The sequence below is a fragment of the Mauremys reevesii genome, linkage group 9, assembly GCF_016161935.1.
Source record: "Mauremys reevesii isolate NIE-2019 linkage group 9, ASM1616193v1, whole genome shotgun sequence".
NCBI lineage: Eukaryota > Metazoa > Chordata > Testudines > Geoemydidae > Mauremys > Mauremys reevesii.
Genome location: NC_052631.1, coordinates 78462663 through 78486876, shown reverse-complemented (window position 1 = coordinate 78486876; position 24214 = coordinate 78462663). Strand labels below are relative to the sequence as shown.

The 24214-nt window shown below is 43.5% G+C and overlaps 1 protein-coding gene across 1 annotated transcript in view; it reads left to right on the top strand.

Annotated features, from left to right (window-relative positions):
• The window catches only part of EDA (ectodysplasin A), a 209207-nt gene extending 187867 nt beyond the window's left edge, over nucleotides 1-21340 (top strand). Inside the window, exons 4-8 of the mRNA XM_039488739.1 lie at nucleotides 3785-3964; nucleotides 7790-7824; nucleotides 8420-8471; nucleotides 13775-13896; nucleotides 15883-21340. Of these exons, the coding sequence (XP_039344673.1) occupies nucleotides 3785-3964; nucleotides 7790-7824; nucleotides 8420-8471; nucleotides 13775-13896; nucleotides 15883-16134 (641 nt within the window). The 3' untranslated portion in view covers nucleotides 16135-21340. The remainder of the gene's footprint in view (nucleotides 1-3784; nucleotides 3965-7789; nucleotides 7825-8419; nucleotides 8472-13774; nucleotides 13897-15882) is intronic.
• The last annotated feature ends 2874 nt before the right edge of the window (nucleotides 21341-24214 follow it).

Sequence of the window (24214 nt, the reverse complement as noted above, 5' to 3'; positions counted from 1 at the left end):
GGGTGAATATCCACTTCATCAGATGCAAGTAGTGGAAATTTCCAGGGGCAGGTATATATATGCAAGCAAGAAGCAAGCTAGAGATAACGAGGTTAGTTCAATCAGGGAGGATGAGGCCCTCTTCTAGCAGTTGGAAAAAAGGTGGAGGAGAAACTGAACTGGTTCTGTTGTTGGTTGTCCATTTCACAGTTTAATGTTTAATTCTGAATGATGGGTGTCAAAGAATGAGATGAACTGAGCAGTTTCTTCTCTTTGTCTGATCCTGAATTTTTTTTTTGCTGCAGGATGGCCAGATCTCAGATCCGTGTGTGTGGCCAGGGAGGTTGAAGTGTTCTCCTACAGGTTTTTGTATATTGCCATTCCTAATGTCTGATTTGTGTCCATTTATCCTTTTCGTAGAGACTGTCCAGTTTGGCCGATGTACATAGCAGAGGGGCATTGCTGGCATATGATGGCGTATATTACATTGGTGGACGTGCAGGTGAATGAACCGGTGATGTTGTGGCTGATCTGGTTAGGTCCTGTGATGGTGTCGCTGGTGTAGATATGTGGGCAGAGTTGGCATCGAAGTTTGTTGCATGGATTGGTTCCTGAGCTAGAGTTACTATGGTGCGGTGTGCAGTTACTGGTGAGAATATGCTTCAGGTTGGCAGGTTGTCTGTGGGCGAGGACTGGCCTGCCACCTAAGGCCTGTGAAAGTGTGGGATCATTCTCCAGGATGGGTTGTAGATCCCTGATGTTGCGTTGGTGGGGTTTTAGCTGGGGACTGTATGTGATGGCCAGTGGAGCATATTCTCACCAGCCACACCATCACCGGTTCATTCACCTGCACGTCCACCAATGTAATATGCCATCATATGCCAGCAATGGCCCTCTGCTATGTACATCGGCCAAACTGGACAGTCTCTACGGAAAAGGATAAATGGACACAAATCAGATATTAGGAATGGCAATATAAAAAAACCTGTAGGCGAACACTTCAACCTCCCTGGCCACACAGTAACAGATCTTAAGGTGGCCATCCTGCAGCAAAAAAACTTCAGGACCAGACTTCAAAGAGAAACTGCTGAGCTTCAGTTCATCTGCAAATTTGACACCATCAGATCAGGATTAAACAAAGACTGTGAATGGCTTGCCAACTACAGAATCAGTTTCTCCTCCCTTGGTTTTCACACCTCAACTGCTAGAAGAGGGCCTCATCCTCCCTGATTGAACTAACCTCGTTATCTCTAGCTTGCTTCTTGCTTGCATATATATACCTGCCCCTGGAAATTTCCACTACTTGCATCCGACAAAGTGGGTATTCACCCACGAAAGCTCATGCTCAAAAACGTCTGTTAGTCTATAAGATGCCACAGGATTCTTTGCTGCTTTTGTTGGGTAAAGAGATTCCTTGTAAGCCTCTTTAAAATAAGAGTTGCTATAAAAATATAAGATTTAAAAAAAAAAAACTTCATTAAAAGAAAATTGTTTACATCAAACTCTGAAAAGTTAGGAGATGCCAGAATTAAAGTTGCACAGCCAGCCATAGTTAGGTCCCCTTGTATACATGCATTATGATGGTTTTTACTTATTCCTTTTTTATTTTATTGCAACCACTGCCTCATCCAATGTGCAGGTTGGACAGTGCTCAGGGAATGAGACAGCTGTTCAGTATTGGTATCCTCATCATGCTGCTAGTAGCCCCTGCCTTGTTTACTGCACATCTTCCAAAGCCTACAACTAATACTAAATCATTCATTGCCTCAGTCTTTTTTCTAAAGCACTTATTACAATAGTATCTGAATGCCTGGCAAACATTCATGAATTTATCTCCAGTGCAGTATTAGAGAGCATTATTATCTCTATGTTATAGATGGGGAAACTGAGGGGGAAAAGACTTACCTGAGGCCACACAGTGAATCAGTGGTAGAGCAAGAATTAGAACTCAGACTAGCTTGATTCCCAACCCTCTGTTCCTTCCTATAGACCACACTACCTTACTGGAAGAGTTGTTGAGTATCCATAGCTCCTGTTGACTTGACTTGTAATTGTGTGTGTTCCGTTTTTCTGTACATCAAGCCCCCAGATGTCTCAAGTTGGACACTCAGAAAATGAGGGATATGCAACTAACTAGCAGCCACATGCCAGACTTTTGGTTTAAGTGACTTACTCGGTACCACATAGGAAGACTGTGGATGGAATTAGTTTGTTTGGCATTCACCTACCTTAATCACAAGACCATCTCCTCTCTCCCTTCAATCCCCTACCTTATTCACTGCACACCCTTCAACTTCTGCAACAAAGGAACCTGCAGTCAGCCTCGTTCAATCACACAATTCTGATTCATCCCCAGAGCCCATCCAGCTTGTGCACTGAATGAGACATAGGTCCTGTGGATAAAAATAGAGCTGGTCAAAAATTTTATGACAGAAGTTGTCTACCAGAAAATACTGACTTGATGAAATTGAAACATTTCACAGAATTTTAATAGGATATTATCTAAATGTTTCATTTTAACTTTGTCATTTTTACTTTCATGTTATAATTTTATCGTCAAAATGTTTTGACCTTATTGAAACTATTTTAAGAATATTTTGTTTTATGAAAAAAAATTGAGATTTTGACTTTTTGTCCTGATTTGGGACAAAACCAAATTTTGAAATCTCTTAATTTCCCTCAGATTGGAAATTTTGAAGTTCAATCATCTCTACATATGCACAAAGAGACTGAATTAACGTTCAACGGGCAATGTAATTTCCTATGTTTTAAAAAACATAAACACAAGTTATATTATGTACAACTGTAACAACAACCATACACGCACACAATCTTGGGGGGTATAAATCTAGATGAGCCCTTAGCAGGTCTTGAGCTATAGGACTAACTACATTAGCAGGCATCAGGAGAAGGCTGTTATTATGGGGGGAAGTGGCCCACCTAGATTCAGGGGGTACTTGGAGAGCCCAGCCAGTGCTCTCTGTTCTCTTATCTCTAAATGATCAAAAGCTTCTTCTCCATGCAGTGTCCCCAGACTGTGGATGGGCTATTTGGACCATGTTTTTCAAGGAAGTATTTTGAAGCCTATATTTTTTTTTCCAAATGTACCCTAGTCAACCAGCCTGCCTTTCCAGAGCAAATCTGCAAATCTAGAGCACCCAAATTTCATGCTCAGTGCATGTCCCACATATGAACACAATACAACAGGATTTCCAAGCAGGCAGTTGAACTGGATCTTTATGATAGGAGGTTCAGCTCCATGTTCATCTGAGGATTCTTGCTCCAGAACAATAGATTCCCTCTCTCCTCTTCAGTCTAGATTACAGAACAGCCTTGTAGAATGTTTAGTCCTAATTTAAAAATATTTATATACATCCCAAGGAATCTGTTAGATAAGGGGCTTGCTTACTTCATGTTCAATTTCTCTCTTCATACGGTAAGCCCTGCTGAACCCACCTTGTTCTACCCAACAAGGGCAAGTGCAATCACCTGATGAAAGGGCCAACCACTGGTCACTATCGGTCATCAGATCCAGATTGTCTCACACCATAACATCACATTCTGGACTGAATCACAAAATCTGAGCTAGCTGTTTGATCTTGCTTTTAGCTTATCTCTCACCAGCTCCAACAAGGCTGACTGCTGGAATAGAATGTGAGAACATGATCCTGGCTCTTCCTTTTTCTCACTCTCTAGGAAGCTACCTGCTGTTCTCTTATGGGAGGGTACAGGGAAGCCAACTCAGAGCTTTTTAGTGCCATGCTCAGTAGGCAGAGGACCTAACACACTATCTTGTGTTTTTCAGGTAAAAAGGCTGGTCCTCCAGGGCCCAATGGTCCTCAAGGGCCACCAGGACCTCCTGGACCCCAGGGGCCCCCAGGAATCCCAGGGATCCCTGGAATTCCAGGCACAACTGTAATGGGACCTCCTGGTCCTCCTGGTCCTCCTGGCCCCCAGGGACCACCTGGGCTTCAGGGCCCTTCAGGTAGGTGTTTATTTCAATCCTAATTGGACAGATGCTTTGCAGACCCCAGTGATGAGGGGAAATACCATGGTGATGAGAATGGCATAAAAATTGAATAGAACATACCCAGATACCTCTCCTTCAGTTCTAACCTGAGGCAGTGGGGCTGCACTGTTATTATAACAATATATGAAGGTTCATTTTCTAAGTGCCATGTACAATCTCTCATCAGGATGCAGACACTAGTACTTCTGCAACAAATGAACCTGCAGTCAGCCTCGTTCAATCACACAATTCTGATTCATCCCCAGAGCCCATCCAGCTTGTACACTGAATGAGACATAGGTCCTGTGGATAAAAATAGAGCTGGTCAAAAATTTTATGACAGAAGTTGTCTACCAGAAAATACTGACTTGATGAAATTGAAACATTTCACAGAATTTTAATAGGATATTATCTAAATGTTTCATTTTAACTTTGTCATTTTTACTTTCATGTTATAATTTTATCGTCAAAATGTTTTGACCTTATTGAAACTATTTTAAGAATATTTTGTTTTATGAAAAAAAATTGAGATTTTGACTTTTTGTCCTGATTTGGGACAAAACCAAATTTTGAAATCTCTTAATTTCCCTCAGATTGGAAATTTTGAAGTTCAATCATCTCTACATATGCACAAAGAGACTGAATTAACGTTCAACGGGCAATGTAATTTCCTATGTTTTAAAAAACATAAACACAAGTTATATTATGTACAACTGTAACAACAACCATACACGCACACAATCTTGGGGGGTATAAATCTAGATGAGCCCTTAGCAGGTCTTGAGCTATAGGACTAACTACATTAGCAGGCATCAGGAGAAGGCTGTTATTATGGGGGGAAGTGGCCCACCTAGATTCAAGGGGTACTTGGAGAGCCCAGCCAGTGCTCTCTGTTCTCTTATCTCTAAATGATCAAAAGCTTCTTCTCCATGCAGTGTCCCCAGACTGTGGATGGGCTATTTGGACCATGTTTTTCAAGGAAGTATTTTGAAGCCTATATTTTTTTTTCCAAATGTACCCTAGTCAACCAGCCTGCCTTTCCAGAGCAAATCTGCAAATCTAGAGCACCCAAATTTCATGCTCAGTGCATGTCCCACATATGAACACAATACAACAGGATTTCCAAGCAGGCAGTTGAACTGGATCTTTATGATAGGAGGTTCAGCTCCATGTTCATCTGAGGATTCTTGCTCCAGAACAATAGATTCCCTCTCTCCTCTTCAGTCTAGATTACAGAACAGCCTTGTAGAATGTTTAGTCCTAATTTAAAAATATTTATATACATCCCAAGGAATCTGTTAGATAAGGGGCTTGCTTACTTCATGTTCAATTTCTCTCTTCATACGGTAAGCCCTGCTGAACCCACCTTGTTCTACCCAACAAGGGCAAGTGCAATCACCTGATGAAAGGGCCAACCACTGGTCACTATCGGTCATCAGATCCAGATTGTCTCACACCATAACATCACATTCTGGACTGAATCACAAAATCTGAGCTAGCTGTTTGATCTTGCTTTTAGCTTATCTCTCACCAGCTCCAACAAGGCTGACTGCTGGAATAGAATGTGAGAACATGATCCTGGCTCTTCCTTTTTCTCGCTGTCTAGGAAGCTACCTGCTGTTCTCTTATGGGAGGGTACAGGGAAGCCAACTCAGAGCTTTTTAGTGCCATGCTCAGTAGGCAGAGGACCTAACACACTATCTTGTGTTTTTCAGGTAAAAAGGCTGGTCCTCCAGGGCCCAATGGTCCTCAAGGGCCACCAGGACCTCCTGGACCCCAGGGGCCCCCAGGAATCCCAGGGATCCCTGGAATTCCAGGCACAACTGTAATGGGACCTCCTGGTCCTCCTGGTCCTCCTGGCCCCCAGGGACCACCTGGGCTTCAGGGCCCTTCAGGTAGGTGTTTATTTCAATCCTAATTGGACAGATGCTTTGCAGACCCCAGTGATGAGGGGAAATACCATGGTGATGAGAATGGCATAAAAACTGAATAGAACATACCCAGAGACTTCTCCTTCAGTTCTAACCTGAGGCAGTGGGGCTGCACTGTTATTATAACAATATATGAAGGTTCATTTTCTAAGTGCCATGTACAATCTCTCATCAGGATGCAGACACTAGTACTCCTAACTAGAACTGGAGAGGGAGGAAAAAGAGGTTAAAAACCCTCTTTGTCCTTACCAGCTCAGCTGGATAGGTTGGAGATGGGCTACTACGTCTGCCCCAGCTAGCCTAACTAGCGCTGCTCCACTGACTAGTACTATGCAGTGCATAGATAAGCCTGGCTTTTCACAGACAAATAAGACCTGATCCCTGCCCCAAAGAACTTAGACTAAGTTTCAACATAACACAGTGAGTGATAACAAACAATGAAGGCAAGAGGATCATGTGGTGGTTCTGGTTTGCTATAGGTTCCACACTGTTTACATTTATTCTATTTGCAAGAAAAAGATGCTACTTAAATTCCCCATCCATAGTCATTCCACTGGGTGAGAGTAGCAGTGAACTTCCAGGAGCTATTATCCTGACGTGACCTGCTATGGGACTGGGACTAGCACTATGGCTAAACAGAGCAGCCAAAGGAAACGGGGTTAATATCTACATATAGCTATGTGTTATCAGTTACTTCTGTCTCTCTTTGAGAAGCAGCATTGTCTAGTGGTTGAAGCTTGGGACTGAAAAACTGGGTACTGTTACTTCAATTCCCTGTAAGGTCTTAAGTCATTTCCTTTCTCTTTGCCTCAATTTCTCAATTTGTAAAATGGGTGTAACACTTGTCTACATCACAGGGGGCACTGAAGCTTCATTTTTGTCTGTAAAGCACTTTGCAGATTTCTAAGCATTCTCTCTGAAGATGTCAAAGTATTTGTTCCCATTAACCTCCCAGTGAGCCTGAATTTCATTGGTACTGAAGTATACAATCAGCTGTAACTCCTATGTATGAGTTGTCAGATGGATTGGTTTGAGGCTGCCCTGCTTGTAATATTGGTCAACAAGCTAATCTGTCCTAATCCACATATCTGATGTGGTAAACCATTGGGAAGGACATGACTGGATCAGAAAAGCTGCTGTCTGAGACAATTGTTAGGTTAGTCTCAGAGTAATCACAGGCAGCAAGTCTCACCTGGTTCACATGAAAATATTTTTTCCTGCACTTCCCATTTTCACTTCACTGTCCCTATATATTGTTTTAATTCATTTTCTGAGATAACAGAACACTGAAACTTCCTTCCTGAAGACAGACAAGGTTTATTACCCTTTCCCTCATGGTGCTTTCAGAGAAAACTGACTGGCTTTCAGTCTGTATACTAGGAGTGGCCAAAATGCAGCTCATAGACAACTTGCAATCCTTAGTTCTATAGTGCAGTCCACAGAGACCCTTATCTTTATTAAAGAGATCTGTGTCACAAAGATAACAGGTCCTATTGTGTGGTCTGGCTGCTCAGAATGAGTTGGAGCATTGCAGTATGGAACCTGTAGTCTTTGGAGGATGCACCCCCATAATCAAGATGAGGGTTGCTGCAATTTGTTCTGTTTAATGAAAACAGGTTGAATAAAGTTTGGGGACTCCTGATTTGTCAGATAAAATTGCAAACCAAGAGGAAAGATGGAATGCAGCATTTCCAATTAGGAGACCTGTTAATTGTTAAGCTCAATGTCACTCGTTGTCTTTCTTCCTTCCCACTGAAGATGTGGTCCCATTAGGAAAACCCGTTTTTTACTCAGTAGGATATTTGCTACATCTGATTTTGCAGAAGTTTCTCAAGTGCCATCATTATTTTGTGGATATTATATTTTGCAGGTGCCACAGACAAAGCTGGCTCCAGGGAGACACAGGTTGGTTGATTCTGTCTTAGGGGGAAATGTCAGTTGAGTTGGCTAGATTTTAAATTTTACAAGGGTACATTTTCTAAATGTCCATTTTGTGGTAACTTTCCTGAATAAATGAACATCTTGTGCTAAATTGTTGTTACACTCACATAAATACCAAAAGAAATTACCAGAGTCACCTTTACCATTGGAAATGCCAGAGGAAGCACTTGATTTGCTGCTTACTGAACAGTTTGCTACCTTTTCCTACCTTCTTAAAATACCTTTAAAAAATCTCTTGTCGTTGGTTTATTTTAACCCACTCCATATTTTACAAAAAGCATTCTTGATGTACAAGGAGTTTCAAATGTAAAAGGTAAAGACTGTATGAATTGTACTCTTTAAATAGAAATAAATGTACTCAAATCCACATTGACACAAAGAAAATAATAATGAGTCCTCTTGCCTAGTTGTGCACAGCCAGCAATATTCTGGAGGTCTACAATGACTACTTTGAACTTTATATCCTGATCATCAATTCCACAGAGAGATAAATAAGGTTATTTAGTAGAATAAAGCAGTGCATCTGGATAATTTTAACTTGCTGTACTTTTATTTGCAGCCAGCTGTGGTTCATCTGCAGGGCCAAGGGTCAGCAATTCAAGTAAAGAATGGTAAGAATGACAAGAGATTGTCAACCACTAAAAGGGTCCCATCCTGCACCCTCAATTTTGTAGCTAGGCTCTCTGTGCAGTATACTACATAGTATGAGACACTAATTCAAGTCATGGTCTTCTCAATATGTTCCTCTGTTAACCTCCCTAAGTGACACTAAGACTTTCTGCTGCCTCCAGCCCCATCAATCCAACTATCTTTTATGCCTCATCCATCCTGTTCTCCACTATCCTATAACACACAAGTCTCTCCAAATAATTCTCTGTCCTAGTCCATCCTCTGCCCACTTGCTGACCTCCAAATAGATTATCTGCCTCCTCAAACCAACTGAACAATCAGTCCCCCATTCTCCCCTTCACAGACTAACCAGTCCTCTTCCCCAATCTATCTTCTGCCCTCCCTTTAGTCCTGAATGTATCCTGTGGCTGCCTCCATTTTTCAGCAATCCATCTCTGTCCACTAGCACCCTACTCCATTCTATAGCTCCCAGTCCCATCAATACATTCTCTGTCCCTATCAATTCTCTGCTCCCTTCCCAAAGTTCCCAATCAGTGGACTTTTCTACTCTTCTAACCCCCTAGATTCCAAATCAAATATCTACCCACACTCTTCACTTTCACCTCAGCCTCCCCAAATCTCTGACCTCAAATCTATCAAACACCTTAGTCCAGCTCCATCTATCCAAAGCACCCACCCCTCAGCCAGTTGATCCTCCCATCCAACCGGTTGATGTTCTTTTCTTCCCCAAAACTTACTAAATCTTTCTCATCAACTCACCTAGCAAATTGACCCTTTCTCCCTCTACTCATCCTCAGCAAATTTGACCTTGTGTTCTCCTCTGCCAGTACAATTGATCCTGTATGTGTTGCTGTTCCCTCCAGTAATTTTGATCCTGCAGTAAAATTGAGCTTATGCTTTCTTCCCCCATCAAAACTGATCCTATGTCCCTCTCCAATTTTCATGAAGGTTTCTTTTCTCTCTACCCAATGGAGGGTCACAAGATTCATCAGATGCCTCCTTTCTCCCTGTGGTTCAACTCCTGTGGTTGTGTTGGAAGGGGAGAAATTCTGTGATAAGTGCTCCCCTGCCTGGACACAATCCAAATCACTGGAACACTGATCATATTTCCCACGTGGTATCCCAAGACACTCATAAGACCATAAGAATGGCCATCCTGGGTCAGATCAATGGTCCATCTAGCCCAATATCCTGTCTTCCAACAGCGGCTAGTGCAAGATGCTTCAGTGGCAGCGAACAGAACAGGCAATTTATTGAGTGATCCATCCCCTGTCATCCAATCCCAGCTTCTAGCAATCAGTGGTTTAGGGATACCTAGACCATGGGGTTGCATCTCTGATCATCTCGGCTAATGAATTTATCTAAATCTGTTTTGAACCCAGTTACATTTTTGGCCTTCACAACATCCCCTGGCAACAAATTCCACAGGTTGACTGACTGTGCATTGTGTAAAGAAATACTTCCTTTTAAACCTGCAACCTATTAATTTCACTGAATGACCCAAGTTCTTGTGTTATGAGAAGAAGTAAATAACATTTTTTTATTTACTTTCTCCACACCAGTCATGATTTTATAGACCTCTATCATATCCCCTCTCAGTCATTTCTTTTCCAGGATGATTAGTCCCAGTCATTTTAATCTGTTCCATACCGCTAATTGTTTTTGTTGCCTTTCTCTATACTTTTTCCAATTCTAATATCTCTTTTGAGATGGGGTAACTAGAACTACATGCAGTATTCAAGGCATGAGCTTACCATGGATTTATAGACTGGCATTATGAAATTTTCTGTGTTTCCCTTTCCTAATGGTTCCTATAATTCTGTTAGGTTTTTTGGCTGCTAGTGCACATTGAGTAGATGTTTTCAGAGAACTATCCACAATGACTCCGGGATCTCTTTCTTGAGTGGTAACAGCTAATTTAGACCCCATCATTTTTTATGTATAGTTGGAATTATGTTTTCCAGTGTGCATTACTTTGCATTTATCAACATTGAATTTCATCTGCCATTTTGTTGCCCAGTTACCCAGTTTTGTAAGATCCCTTTGTAATTCTTTGCAGTCTGCTTTGAACTTAACTATCTTGAGTAATTTTGTATCATCTGCACATTTTTCCACCTCACTGTTTACCCCTTTTTCCAGCTCATCTATGAATGTGTTGTACAGCACTGGTCCCAGTACAGATCTTTGGAAGTCCCCACTATTTACCTCTCTCCACTGTGAAAACTGAACGTTTAATCCTATGTACTGTTTCCTGCCTGTTAACCTGTTACTGATCCATGAGAGGACCTTTCCTCTTCTCCCTAACTCCTTACTTGGCTCAAGAGCCTTTGGTGAGGGACCTTGTCAAAGACTTTCTGACAGTTCAGGCACACTATATCCACTGGATTGCCCTTGTCCACATGTTTGTTGACACCATAAAAGAATTCTATTGATCGATAAAGCATGATTTCCCCAAGGCTGTGTTGTTGACTCTTCCCCAACAAATTGTGTTCATCCATGTGCCTGATAGCTCAGTGGTTTGAGCATCGGCCTGCTAAATCCAGGATTGTGAGTTCAATCCTTGAGGGGGCCATTTAGGGATCTGGGGCAAAAATCTGTCTGGGGATTGGTCCTGCTTTGAGCAGGGGGTTGGACTAGATGACCTCCTGAGGTCTCTTCCAACCCTAATAGTCTATGATTCTATACTTCTGTTCTTTATTGTAGTTTAAACTAGTTTGCCTAGTACTAAAGTTAGACTTACTGGCCTGCAATTGCCAGGATCACCTTTGGATCCTTTTTAAAAAAATCAGCGTCACATTAGCAGTCTGCCAGTCATCTCGTACAGAGGTTGATTTAAGCAAGGCCAACTGAGGACACACAGAGTAGCTACAGCTCAGCATGCTCTCCATTCACACAGAGGAGGCTGCTGCAGAGTGCTCTGAGAGCTGCAGGGGAGGGAGTGAGGAGGGAGAGGGGAAGTGGGTGCCCCTTACTGCCTCCTAGCTAATATAGGTAGAGCTGACAGCAATGTTTATAGTTAAGGCTGCCCCATACTATCCATTGAAAGAGCGTATTTTCATTTCCTTATAACATTGCCAGACTTTAACCATTGGTGCTAAAATTTCTCATGCCAAGTGTCTACCTCAGGCTGAACTTTTTCTGAAGTTTCAGAGAAATGTTACAGCTATTTCTGATAATTATATTAGGGGAAAACACATTGTTTTGCATGTGGTGGTTGGTTTTTTTTTTTTAATGTTTACAACTTTCATTGAGAGGTTCCTGCTTTCAAGCAGAGACTTGAAATTTGGCAAGTGGGTCACCCACAGGCCAAGAGAGATCCCCTTTGGTGCATCCAAATTTCACCAAATTATAAGCCTTTGAAAATTACTGTTTGTACATTCTCAGTAGAAGTATGCACATTTGGCAGTAAAATTCTCTGAACATTCCATCTGAACTGAGCATGCTCCATCACCACAGAGCTCCATGGCAATCACAGTGAGCATGCTCCATTCCCACAGAACTTATGAATAGGAATTATCCTGCAATTGTTCCTCCCAGCTTCTGGAGGCTAATGTGCCTGGCACCAAAAGTGAGAGCAAAGTAGATTCGCTCCTGCATTCTCAGAGGTTCCCCCACTGCCACCCAGCAGGCTTGAGGACAAGGAAGAAACACTCTGCCTTGAATGTAGACAGGAGAAGAACGGAAAGGCAGCTTTGGTGGGGAAAGGATAGGAGCAGAGATAGACTGGGACAAAAGAATTAGGCATAGGAGAACTGGGTAGAACCGTCTATAACCACTAGAGCACATTCCCCCACAGAACCTGTAAGTTGAAACAGTATTCGTGGATCCCAACAGTCCCCTGCTGTCAGCAAATAGCTGTGAAAAAAACCAGCAAAGTGTGTGTCTCATCCCCATCTAGTGGTTGGTTCATATAGCGGATAACAGCCTACTACTGCTACCAATTACTCCATTAGGTTTAGCGGTAGAGGTCTGTGTTGTGGATCTAAAGGTTCCAGCCTCATTAAAGACTCAAGTGTTAGACAGTATAGTACCACATGATGAAATTCTTGGTTTTATTTCAATTATTTTTTAATCTAGAAAATTACATACAAAGAAACCATGTTAAAAGAACGTTAAGATTGCAAAGTCAAGCATTCAAAAGTTAGGAAATGCCAGAATCAAGGTTGCCCATGCAAACTTAATTTGACCCCCTGTGCATATGCATTTATGAGACAGCCTTTAGTTACAGGATCACATACTATTCTTCCCACATGACCTCGCTTCATTCAGTGCATAGGATGTACCTCCTCTGGGGATGAATCAGGGTTGTGTAATGAATTAGGCTGTTATCTATAGGACTTTGCTTCATTTGTTGAATAAGTTGGAAATTCTGCAGGGAATGAGGCAGGAGGTTTCAGGAAGAAAAAAGATGGTCTCATGGTAAAGGCAATTGAATGCTTCCCTGGAGAATAGGATTCTACCTGTCTCCGCCACAGAGTTCCTATGTGATGTTAAGTAAGTCACTTGTACCAACCTTCTCACAGGAGGCCACTAATTGTATGTTCCTTTATTCTCCAGGTGCCCAACATGAGACACCTGGAGCCTGAGTTACAGAAGTGCAGATTCTCAGAACTGCAGTTGAAGTCAATGGAAGCTGTTCTTTGAATACATAAAGTGCTATGTAAATGTGAAGTACTCTGAAAAATCAGGCCTTAGAGTCTCAAGTTGGGCACCCAGAATTAGTGGACATTTGACAACTTTGGCCTTAGTCTCTCTGTGTGTCAGTTTCCTACCTCTAAAATGGGGATAATAATAGCACCTCTCCTCATAGAAGTGTTGTCAAAATAAATGTTTGTGAAACACTCAGATTATGGTGAGCGTTCCACAGACACACCCAGGAGGAAATAATCATTCTGTATTCAGTCCAGACTATGAATGATGTACAGTAAATGAAGCCTAGGGCCATATACTGAATGCTCAAAAGAAATATTGAATATCTACCATTCAGTGAGCACCATCCGTTATACTGAATGAGGCAGGATGCTTGTGCAAGAAATAGTACAACATGAAATCAAAGACAGTATCATAAGGCTTACACAGAAGGGGGCTGAATTAATCTACTGGCATCGTTAATTCTGGCATTTCCTAACTTTGAGTGCTTGACTTCGCAACTTTAGTATTCTTTTAATATATTTATTTTATAGGTAAGATATCTGTAATCCGAAGTTGTGTTTGTGTTGCTACTGCGCTTTTCATTCTGACGGGTACTGAGTGACTGCCATTTTCTCATACTGAGATCTTTCAGGTGGAGTGCTCAATGACTGGTCTCGCATCATTATGAACCCCAAGGTGTTTAAGCTGCATGCACGCAGTGGGGAGCTGGAGGTACTGGTGGACGGCACATACTTCATCTATAGTCAGGTAGAAGTGAGTACGGTCCTAGGCCTAACTCCTATTCCTGTATTCAAAATGCAAAGCCTTGCATGAACCACAAGGGGGCTCCAGAGAGCCAGCAAAGGCCAGGAAATTGTATGTGCTCTGAACCACTTCATGTTCTAGGATGTGAGTAGAGGAGGAAGATGTACAATTTTGGGGAGTGCACGGTCATGTATTATATCATAATACAAACTACAAGGGATTAGTTACTGAGCATACGTGCAGACTCAATACAAAATTCCATGTGCCATAAATCCTGCTGCTTTTTTCTCCATCCATTCTATTGTGCAGTTACTCACATTCCAAGTCAGTACTGAACAACAAGCCCAGAAGGAAGCTAGAAGTCACTTTTCTGCTGGAGGTGCTGTCTTTTAAGAGATGTATAAAACCAAAGTCCTGACTACTTATGATAATTTAAGATCTCATGTCACCGTTTATAAATGTAGGGCTGTTAGCCCTGCTGTCCTGGCCAAATTCCAAGTTAGGTAATTCCATCCCACCTCCCAATTTCCTCCTGTGGTTTTAAAAGGATACAATACTCTTCCAAAATCATTGTGTATTATGGCTGTGTGCTGTAAAACAGCTGCTGCTGTTCACTCCAGAGATGAGTGCAGTGTATGTATGTAGTTTGTAAAGGGCTTTGGAATCCACCAGGCTGGAAAGTGCTGTGTAAATAGATGATGATGATTATGATTATACAGTACACTTCTTAACATGGCATCTCCCAGAGAACTGTTTCCTCCACCCAAGTGTTATTCAGGCGAAGGATTGTTCAATTGGGATGTCTCAATATTCTGATAACCCATATCCTGGAGCTTCTGAACTCCACAGGAAATGAGGCAGCTGCAGAGCTTCTAAACTCCATTCCAGTCCCTCCATAGTGTCTGCATTGACCTCTACAGAGAAAAGCTATATAGATACTGGAACAGATTTTAGAAACTCTGCAACTGACAAAAGGGCTTCCATGAGGCTCCATAATTAAAATAGCTTTACTCCAGACTTATAGTATCAACTGCATCTTTTTATGACTTGTCTGCCTGTAAGTAACAGTTCCGAGGCAGGCAATGCAGATTCCAGACATCAATGAGTTAATCTTAGAGTCTCTTCCATGGAGCTGGGCACCAATATATAGGCGGCAAATTGGAGTAAAATTGTTCCCTTAAACTCACACTGACAATTGCTGGCAACAGCATTTCAGTACTGAAAACTTTGTCCTGTGAAAAAGTAGCGCTAACCTTTTTCTTTGTTTGGGGCAATATGCTAGCAGTGAGGTGGAGATGAGCGTCTATTGGGAAGTGTCTGTGCAGTGACAGGATTTCCTTTCAGCCGTGCATCAATAGGATGGGGTACAACTCAGTGAAAGTCCACAGACTATGGAAAACTAACAAATACCCATTGCCTCCAGGATGACTGGCTTCTCCTCATCAGATGGATGAGCCCTGCCATTGTCCTCTGAGATCACCACTCTCCATACAGAGTTCTACCATACATCCTTCAGTCTTCATATCAATGTTTTAAAGGGAGTGGAACAGCCTTTGCAGGAAAATAAAAATAAAACAAGGTTAAAACTTAAATGTCCTGAATCAGTAACAGAATTGCTGGGGGGACTTAAAAATAGCAGGTTTATTAATATTATACATTCAATCCAAGTATTTGAAGATCATTTCCCCTTTCATTTACCTGCCCAGGCCTGAGCTCAAGAGTCTGTGTATCCCCTATAATAGCAGATGACTTTGAAAGCACCTCAGATAGCTCATCCTAGAGCATTATTAATGGCAGGTTATAGGGGGCTGTGAGATCCTGAAAACTAGCCAGCCCACTGTAGATGTAGGTATAGAGGGACTATGGAAGTGGTCCGTGTTTAAATGAGGAAAGGTGCACGTGCATGAGGACATTTGCAGCAAGAAGTGGGTGGTTTCCTGGTGCACAAACACCCTCTGCCTCTCCATAACACCATTTCTTCCTCCTGCTTCATAGGTGTACTACATAAACTTCACAGATTTTGCCAGCTATGAGGTGGTGGTGGATGAAAAGCCATTCCTACAATGCACCCGGAGTATTGAGACAGGCAAGACCAACTTCAACACCTGTTACACAGCTGGAGTCTGCCTCCTCAAAGCCAGGCAGAAGATTGCAGTGAAAATGGTCCATGCTGACATCTCCATCAACATGAGCAAGCACACGACTTTCTTTGGGGCCATACGGCTAGGAGACGCACCAACATCTTAGATGAACTTGGCGTATACATGGAGTCTCCCAGAACTGCACAGTGCTGCTTTTCATAAGAATATGAGGGGGTTCTATAATCCAGCCACAAAGAAAACTGATCCAGAGCTATTTATTTCTTTACGTGGATACAGGAAGAGCAAGGTCACCTGTGATTTGCGTGGAGACTTGTATTGGAAAGGCAGTTGAGAAAGCATTGTGAGGAAGAAAGGCTAGCATGTCCTTTCTTGCCTCAGTGTTTCAAGTATTACTGCACTGATATTCTGCTCTGTGGTCCTCACCAGAGATTTCTGGTGAGAATGATATGGGTTTCCTGCTTTTATGTTGCACTAGCTATAGCATCCATGGCAGTGGCAGAAGGCGAGAAAAGACAGACTTTCTGATGAGTTGTTCTCTCTAGGCACTCATGCACTGCTGCCTTTTCACACTGAGGGCAAGAAACCTGTGGGGTTTCTCCACCTACGAGGGAGAGTTCAATTTTAGGGCAATGGCATTGCAGTGTGAAAGGTGAGAATGCGCCCTAGACAGTGGTGTTCATCCTCTGGGCTGTAAGAATAAGTAGGTTGAGTGCTTCGTTACGAGGCTTGGAAGCAAGCTGCAAATGTAATAAGCATTTGATGAGCATTAAAACATAGTCACAAAATAAAATGATACCACATAAAAAACTCTCTCACCATTTTGCAAGCCCAGCATTGAGATGTTCTAGGCAGCAATGACCACGAGATGTTTCAGTGCCACTGGTACTTTTAAGCTCCTGCCATGTGCCCAGAGGTTTAAGTTGCTCTAATGGGCACTTCCTGGAAGTGGTGGTGTTGCAACAGCAACTTGTGATTTTACAAAACTAACTTGTTGCATGTGAGGAAATATTTACATAGGCTTCGTAGTGCAGCCTGCTGCAAACACGGCTACACACACACACATACACTGCAGCATCCACTGAAATGGGTTTTTTTAAGATTAACATATACAAGCAAACAGGGAAATCTTTTCTGTTATTGGCAATTATGTGCTGAGTTCTAGGTGCTTTATTCTTTTCCTATACTAGTGAAGAATCTTTCATTTCTTGTCTGCCTTTCTCTATCAGAAAGACAGTGTAATAAGTGGTGATTAACTATTTTCCAGCACGACCTGTACTGAAAACTTTGGTCCAACGCATACACACCCTTCCCACTTCTCTTTTCTCTGGACTCAACTGATTCTAGTCCCAATGTACCTTTTAGGCATTAACGGAAAAATTAGAAGAATGTTTCTTCAGGCTTTCTGAGCAGCTCTTTCCTACTATTTCCATTTGACTGGTGAACTCTAAATCCAAGAGCTGTACTTGAATTCGGGAAGAGGAAAGGGCTTTATTCAAAATAAACTGGCCATCTTTGAACAGAGCTTTCCCCAAAAATACAGATTATATATGGGAGGGTGATAGCTCAGTCAATATATTAAAATAAAAATGAATTTCTGGAGATTGGAAGAAAATCCTAAACAGACAGCCTGGTGCTACCTTCCTCTTTACCAATAAAGGCTACTTGACAGTGATAACCTATTGGCATTTGAAAATGACCCTCCAGCAGCACCACAAAGGCAGGAATTGGATTAGTCAACAAAGGTGCCAACCTGTACTCTTTAGCCCAGAGTACCCTTAGCTTCAATGTTCTTCCCCATTCATCATGAGCGATGTCAATGTATAAGGAGAAAAGCACCTTCCAAAGACTGACATTCCTATGAGAGAAATGCGTCATAGGGGGAACTAGCCTTTGAGTTCAGACCTCGCTACTCGTTGGAGGGGTATAGTTATGCCATAAGTGCATGACACAATTCCCTATTATTCTTTTCTTCATATGATCTGCCTCCTTTCCATCCTCAACATGTTGGACTAGCATGAGCATTAGGACATTTAACTAGTTTTCAGTGGTTTGTTTCCCTCAGAATCGATTAGAAAGACACATTCTTCAGATAACAATGAAATTGGGAAATGTTTGTGATGGGAACCTCTGTTAACCAACTCATTAACAAGTATACTTTTAAATATAGTCTACTTAAACGACAAGACTAGGGACAAGCAAAAGTAGTGAAATGACAGGGAAGAGCATGATGGAGTTAGTTATGCTCTTGTGTCCCATTGTGCTAGGCCCCATGATTCCGAGTTGAATGATAAGGCTTCCACTAAGCAGCAATATTCCATCTGTGCAAAGGCAGAACACTCACTGTGGGGAGCACCATGTATCTCTGTCTAGCACTCCTCCTGGCATGTACATAGAACAGCAATGAAGGACTCCGGAAGGAACAGAATAGCGCCTTCCTCATCAGCTTTAATTTTTTTGTATGTTCAGTTAGTAGAATGCACCTTTTCTGATTTTGCATTAGACCAAATGGTGAATTCATTATAACTTGAGTTCCACAGCATCGAGCACAGGAGATTGGGGAGCACATGACCTGAAGAACTCTGATAGTATGTTAAGGGCCATATTCATTACTGGCATAAGTGAATGTAACTCCATGAGAGAGTGAATTGAGCCATAAAGAGCCTTTTTATAAATGAAAAGCCAATGGCTTTTCTAGCAGCAAAATCTCATTAATGGAGTATTAGATGACATTCTTAAAATGACTTAACTTATTATAAGTTCACCTAGGTCGGGGTGGGCAAACTACAGCCCGGCCTGCGAGCCATTTTAAGCCGGTCCCCGAGCTCCTGCTGGGGAGCTGGGTCGGGATGGCACCACACGGCTTGGCCCCACTCTGGCACTCCAGCCAGGGTGCCAGGCCGGGGGCCACACCATGCAGCTCGGCCCTACTCCGGCTCTCCAGCTGAGGCATTGGGTCGGGGCCGCACCACGCGGCTCCTGGAAGCCGCAGCATGGCCCTGCTTTGAGGGTCAGGGTCCGCTCCACACCTAGGAGCCGGAGAAGGGACATGCCACTGCTTCCGGGAGCCACTCGGAGCCTGCACCCCAAGCCTCTTCCCACACCCCAACCTCCTGCCCCAGGCCTGATCCCCCTCCCACACTCCAAACCCCTCAATCCCAACACAGAGTACCCTCCTGCACCCCAAACCTCTTATCCCCAGCCCCACCCCAGAGCCCGCACCCGCAGCCAGAACCTGACCCCGCACTCCTGCTCCAGCCCAGATCCCACTCCAAACCCCTCGGTCCCAGCCCAGAGCACCCTCCTACACCCCAAACTCATCTCCAGCCCCACCCCAGAACCTGCACCCCCAACCAAAGCCCTCACCCCCTCCTACACCCCAACCCCAATTTTGTGAGCATTCATGGCCCACCATACAATTTCTATTCCCCAATGTGGCCCTCAGGCCAAAAAGTTTGCCCACCCTGACCTAGGTTATAGCATGGATTCTTTCTGCGACATCTCAGGGCCCCTGATTAATTTTCTGGTGGTGCAAAGAAAGGACTTGAGCAGAAGAGGTGTGAGACCAGACTGTAGTCTCCAGGGCGAAAAGAGATACTGTGAGAGAATTTAACAAGATTCTAAGGAAAATAGGGGCTTGCTTCAGTCATCCACTGTGATGTCTTCCGTTCTGACAGGCGTCAGTTGCTAATCAGGTTGAGAAAAGGGAGTGCTTTGTTAATGGACAAATGTCGAGCATATCAGGAATTCTGGTGTGTAGTGCTGTGCTCTGCAAATGCAGCCCCTGCTGCCTTCCTGTTTGTGTCTCAGCCTTTTCCCTTTGAGTGGCAATCTACTTCCTCCGCCCTTACCAGTGAGCCTTAACTGTCATTTGATTGCTAGCTGGACCCCAGTTGCAGAAAAGTAGCAAATGGTTACTGATTTACAATAGACAATTTAAACCTCCAAAACTCTTTCTGTGGAGACAATTTTTAGAGAAACTGGAAAAGCTGCTACAGTCAGGCCATTGTTAAAAGAAGCAAATATCTGCAGTAGATGCCTTTAATTGTGAGCTGGCTACCAGAGAATGACTGACCTGCTGCCTTTGCTATCCCCAAGTGCCTTTCTTATACAGATAAGCAGGTTGCCTTTTTAACCTATTGAGGACTCAGATAGCCCTGCTCCTACTGACAATCGTGCCTGGTCATCACTGGGCTGCGATGTTCCTCTTAAAGAACACTAGAAATTACAATGCTTTGATGGAAGAGTGCCAGCATTTCTGTTTAGATAAGCATTCTGAATTGAACAAATTAAGCTGGATGGTTCAATTTTTCTCACAACCATGGGAGCCATTACAGGTTGGGAGGAACCCCCTCATCTCAGCAATTCTGCCCTTTTATCCCTCTTGGGAGACAGTGAAGAGTCAAGCTTCCAAAGCTGTCCAGCTACTTATTGGTCTTTCCAGTTTTAGAGCCCATTGCCTCCTGCCCCGAAACAGAATCCTGTTGCTATTCTCCAGCACACAGCAGCATTGCCACAAGTTTCTAGAGCAAAGAGAAGCAACTGTGTATTTTATAGTAGTCTAAAGGTCACCCCACTGAATTGAGGATTTATCCACAAGTGCTGTGTTCGGGCTAGGCATCTCACTGAGATGCTTTCTAATCTTTTTGGAATGCAGAAAAGCTGCAAATAAGTTTGAATGCAGGCTAAACACTATTTGGTGCGTACAGGAGCTCACTCACTGTTGAAACAAATAGCAGTGTACTATTATTCTCATTATTCTGTGCCTCCATCTCTTCCAGCTATCTCTTCTGAGAGCAGACTGTGCCTGTTGGGAGCATTGGGAACAAAACCTTTGGTGACTTGGACTAAGCAGTGCCAGCCATCTAGTTTTTGCAGGCTGAATCTGAGTCTATCATGCAGCAAGGTCCCTCTCCCTTTTTATTACCCCCATCATCCTGCAGATAAGTTTTTCTGGCTCCTGGATTGTATACTCTACCCACTTGAGTTTGCAATAGGAAGCAATAATGTATTTTGTTGCCGTTGTTGCATACCTTTACAAATGTACCCCTTACAAGATGGGGTTTATGTGTCATTGCCTTTAATTGAGTAAACGGTTTATGAATCATTGCTTCCAGCAAACCTTCACTCAAGCTCGTTAATGAAAATATTATGGCAGAGGAATTTTGGTCAAAGATATAGCAACTCCAAGCCCATCTTACTGTTGTGTGAGCTGCACACTGATCTAGTGATGCTGCGCTGTGAGTCAGCATCTTCATTCAAGACGCTATCTGTATATAAAATATACATAATGTATATAAACTGGGATGTAAGTTTATGTAAATTGTCAGTATTTTCTTTGCAAATAAAGCTTTTTCCTGATCTGACCTAGTTCAGTTACGGCTGAAATACTTATTTTTTTCCCCTTAAGAACCTTCTCTCTGATTGCAGTTTGTGTTGCCAATTCTCACAAGTGTATGATGAGTCTCCCCATATCTGGTATTTTTCTTAAAGCCCCAGCTACTGAGATTGAGATTGAATGAGAATCACAGCTTTTATTTAAAAATGAAAGTTTCTGGTATTTATGGTTGCAGAGAAAATATTGAAAATGTGAACTGAGTGCACTCTAAGTGCTCAGAAGAGAAAAGAACCCCCCAGATTTATATTTTTAAATCTCATGATTTTTAAGCCAATCTTATCATTTTGGGGGCCTGCCCTATGATTTTTGCATTCTAGGGCTCCCTTTTGCTGCATTGTTTTAATGGCAAAGAACCCTGACCTCTGCAAAATTGTTCAGTAATGGTCATTTGTCTCCTCCCTTGGATTCGTGTGGAGCCAGATGATACTGTACTCAGGACTGGTTCTAGGGTCAGGCGAGCAGGCGCCTCCTTCCAGGGCACAGTACTGCTATTCCACTTGGCTTTTTTGTTTTCCTCAGCTCTGATTGGCTGGCCATTTTTGCTTGCTGATTGGTCACTCATAGACTCATAGACTTTAAGGTCAGAAGGGACAATTATGATCATCTAGTCTGACCTCCTGCACAGTGCAGGCCTCAGAATCTCACCTACCCACTCCTGTAACAAACCCCTAACCTATGTCTGAGTTATTGAAGTCCTCAAATTGTAGTTTGAAGACCTCAAGCTGCAGAGAATCCTCCAGCAAATGATCCATGCCCCATGCTGCAGAGGAAGGCAAAAAACCTCCAGGGCCTCTGCCAATCTGCCCTGGAGGAAAATTCCTTCCCAACCCCAAATATAGGGCAGGAGGGCACCAAAAATGTTTTCTGCCCTGGCTGGCAAAATGGCTAGGGCCACTCTTGACTGTAATCACCCCGTAGAGAGTGACTAGCAAGAAGGGAGCCAGCCTGAGAGAAAAGCAGAACTGGCCCATTACAGATGAACAGTAACTCCCTGATATATGGCCTGGGGAGCAGGATCTAGAGCAGTTCACAGCTCACACTCATGGCCCATTCCCTAAGATGAGTGCAACAGAGCTCCCTCTGCTTGAAGCCTGGACACCAGAGAGATCTCAGTGACTGGGGAATCTCAGCCCTCAGAGATACAGGCATCCAGCTGGGAATGGGCATTAAGTAGGCAAAAGAAGGGAGTGAACTGTACCCCATTAGCCAAAATCCCAGGGTAGAGGCATTACTGCAAAGCAGGAGCCTTATTTTCAGTCCAAAGTGAGATGGTTGTGCTGATGGGAGGTGCACACTCCATTCCCTGCCCGTGTGCCTTACCCCCAGCCCTGAAGAGCTCCCACTAAGTGGGAAAGGGGGACTCAGTCTCTTTGGCCTCTCTACTGAGTCTGTCAACAAAGGGGCTAGTCAGGGCCAGATGTGATGGTGTGTGTTGTGATAGACACCTGCTCACTCTGAACCATGCTGGGACTCAGACTGGTGGGGGAGAGATTCCCTGTGAAGTATCTGCGCTCTCTGCTTTGTGCCATTTGTTTTGCAGGTGCTGTATTATATCTTGGACCTGCCGACAGGTCACCTCATTCAGAGAAGGAAGACTGTGGTGTGAGGCAGGGATCCTAAAGTTACCAGCTTATTCCTGTATGCAGAATATGCTGGCCCATTACAGCACTAATGCCTGTTGCACTGCTGGTGAGTGGCCACTCCTCCCTTCTCCCCTTGACTGGGCCATGTTGCTGAAACCATTAGAACAGCCAGATCCAGCATGTCTGGCCTGGTACTGCCCAGCCTCCCCAGTCTAGTTCTGTCTGAGAAACACCCAGAAGCAGTGTCAAGTCACAAGAGCAGGTTCTCTGTGTATTCCCACTAATGGGATTCAGTGCCTCTGATGCTGAGCTGTGGAGCTGTACAGAAAAGCAGTTGCCCCTGGGGGGTACAGTAGCGCACTTGTATTTGGAAGACATCACTGGTTCCATCTGTATAAGGGAGTGCACCCCCCAGCCACCTCAGTTCCTTTGCCACTGCCGCGAAGAACTAATGGCACTAGCTCCCTGGTCTGTGAGCCTATGCTCTTTGGATAGTCACAGCTAATTACTGCTAATTTTTGTTACTTGGATGTTGGCCTTGGGTTATCTCCAGGACCATGCCTGATCTCAAATTCCATATGGGGTTCAAAAGATGAGCACCTTGCTCAGCCATCTTCACTGAGATGGATACACATGTCCATGCCACAGGCCTGGGAGAATCACACATAGTGTCCCAGTGCACAACTTGCCATGTTGTACTCCTCAGACAAAGAGGGACAGGTAGCTCAGGCTGCAAGCATCCGAGCAGACTGACCTGATACTCCTGCAGGAGGTCTGAGGTCTGCTTCTGTGCTGAGATCTTCTCTAAAGAGGCCAGAGATGCACCTAGCCACTTCTGCCTTGGCACTTCCCTCAATATCGGGCCCGAGGTCCACCTTTCCGAAGTTAATGCTTGCAGAGGCTGAGCTTTCCGTCTGGCACCATCCTTCACCACAAGCTCCATGTAGACAGTCCACACTGGCACAATGGTCTGTGACAGCACTGAAGACTCCTTTGGTCCTGTTAGAATAGATGCTGGTCGATGCTATAAGCAAAAGGCAGGCTTCCAGATCTCCATGTGACCCTGCCCCAGAGAAGAAGGAAAAGAAGCAGCATCCAACTTGCAGAGAGAGGCCAAGGAGAAGAAAAATAGGAGGCATCATTCTCCTCCAGCACTGACACATTTCCTTTGAGGACTCCTTACCAGTGCTGCAGTCACCTTAGGCACATACTCTTCCTCAGCTCAGGCCTCAGTGCTGATACCATCA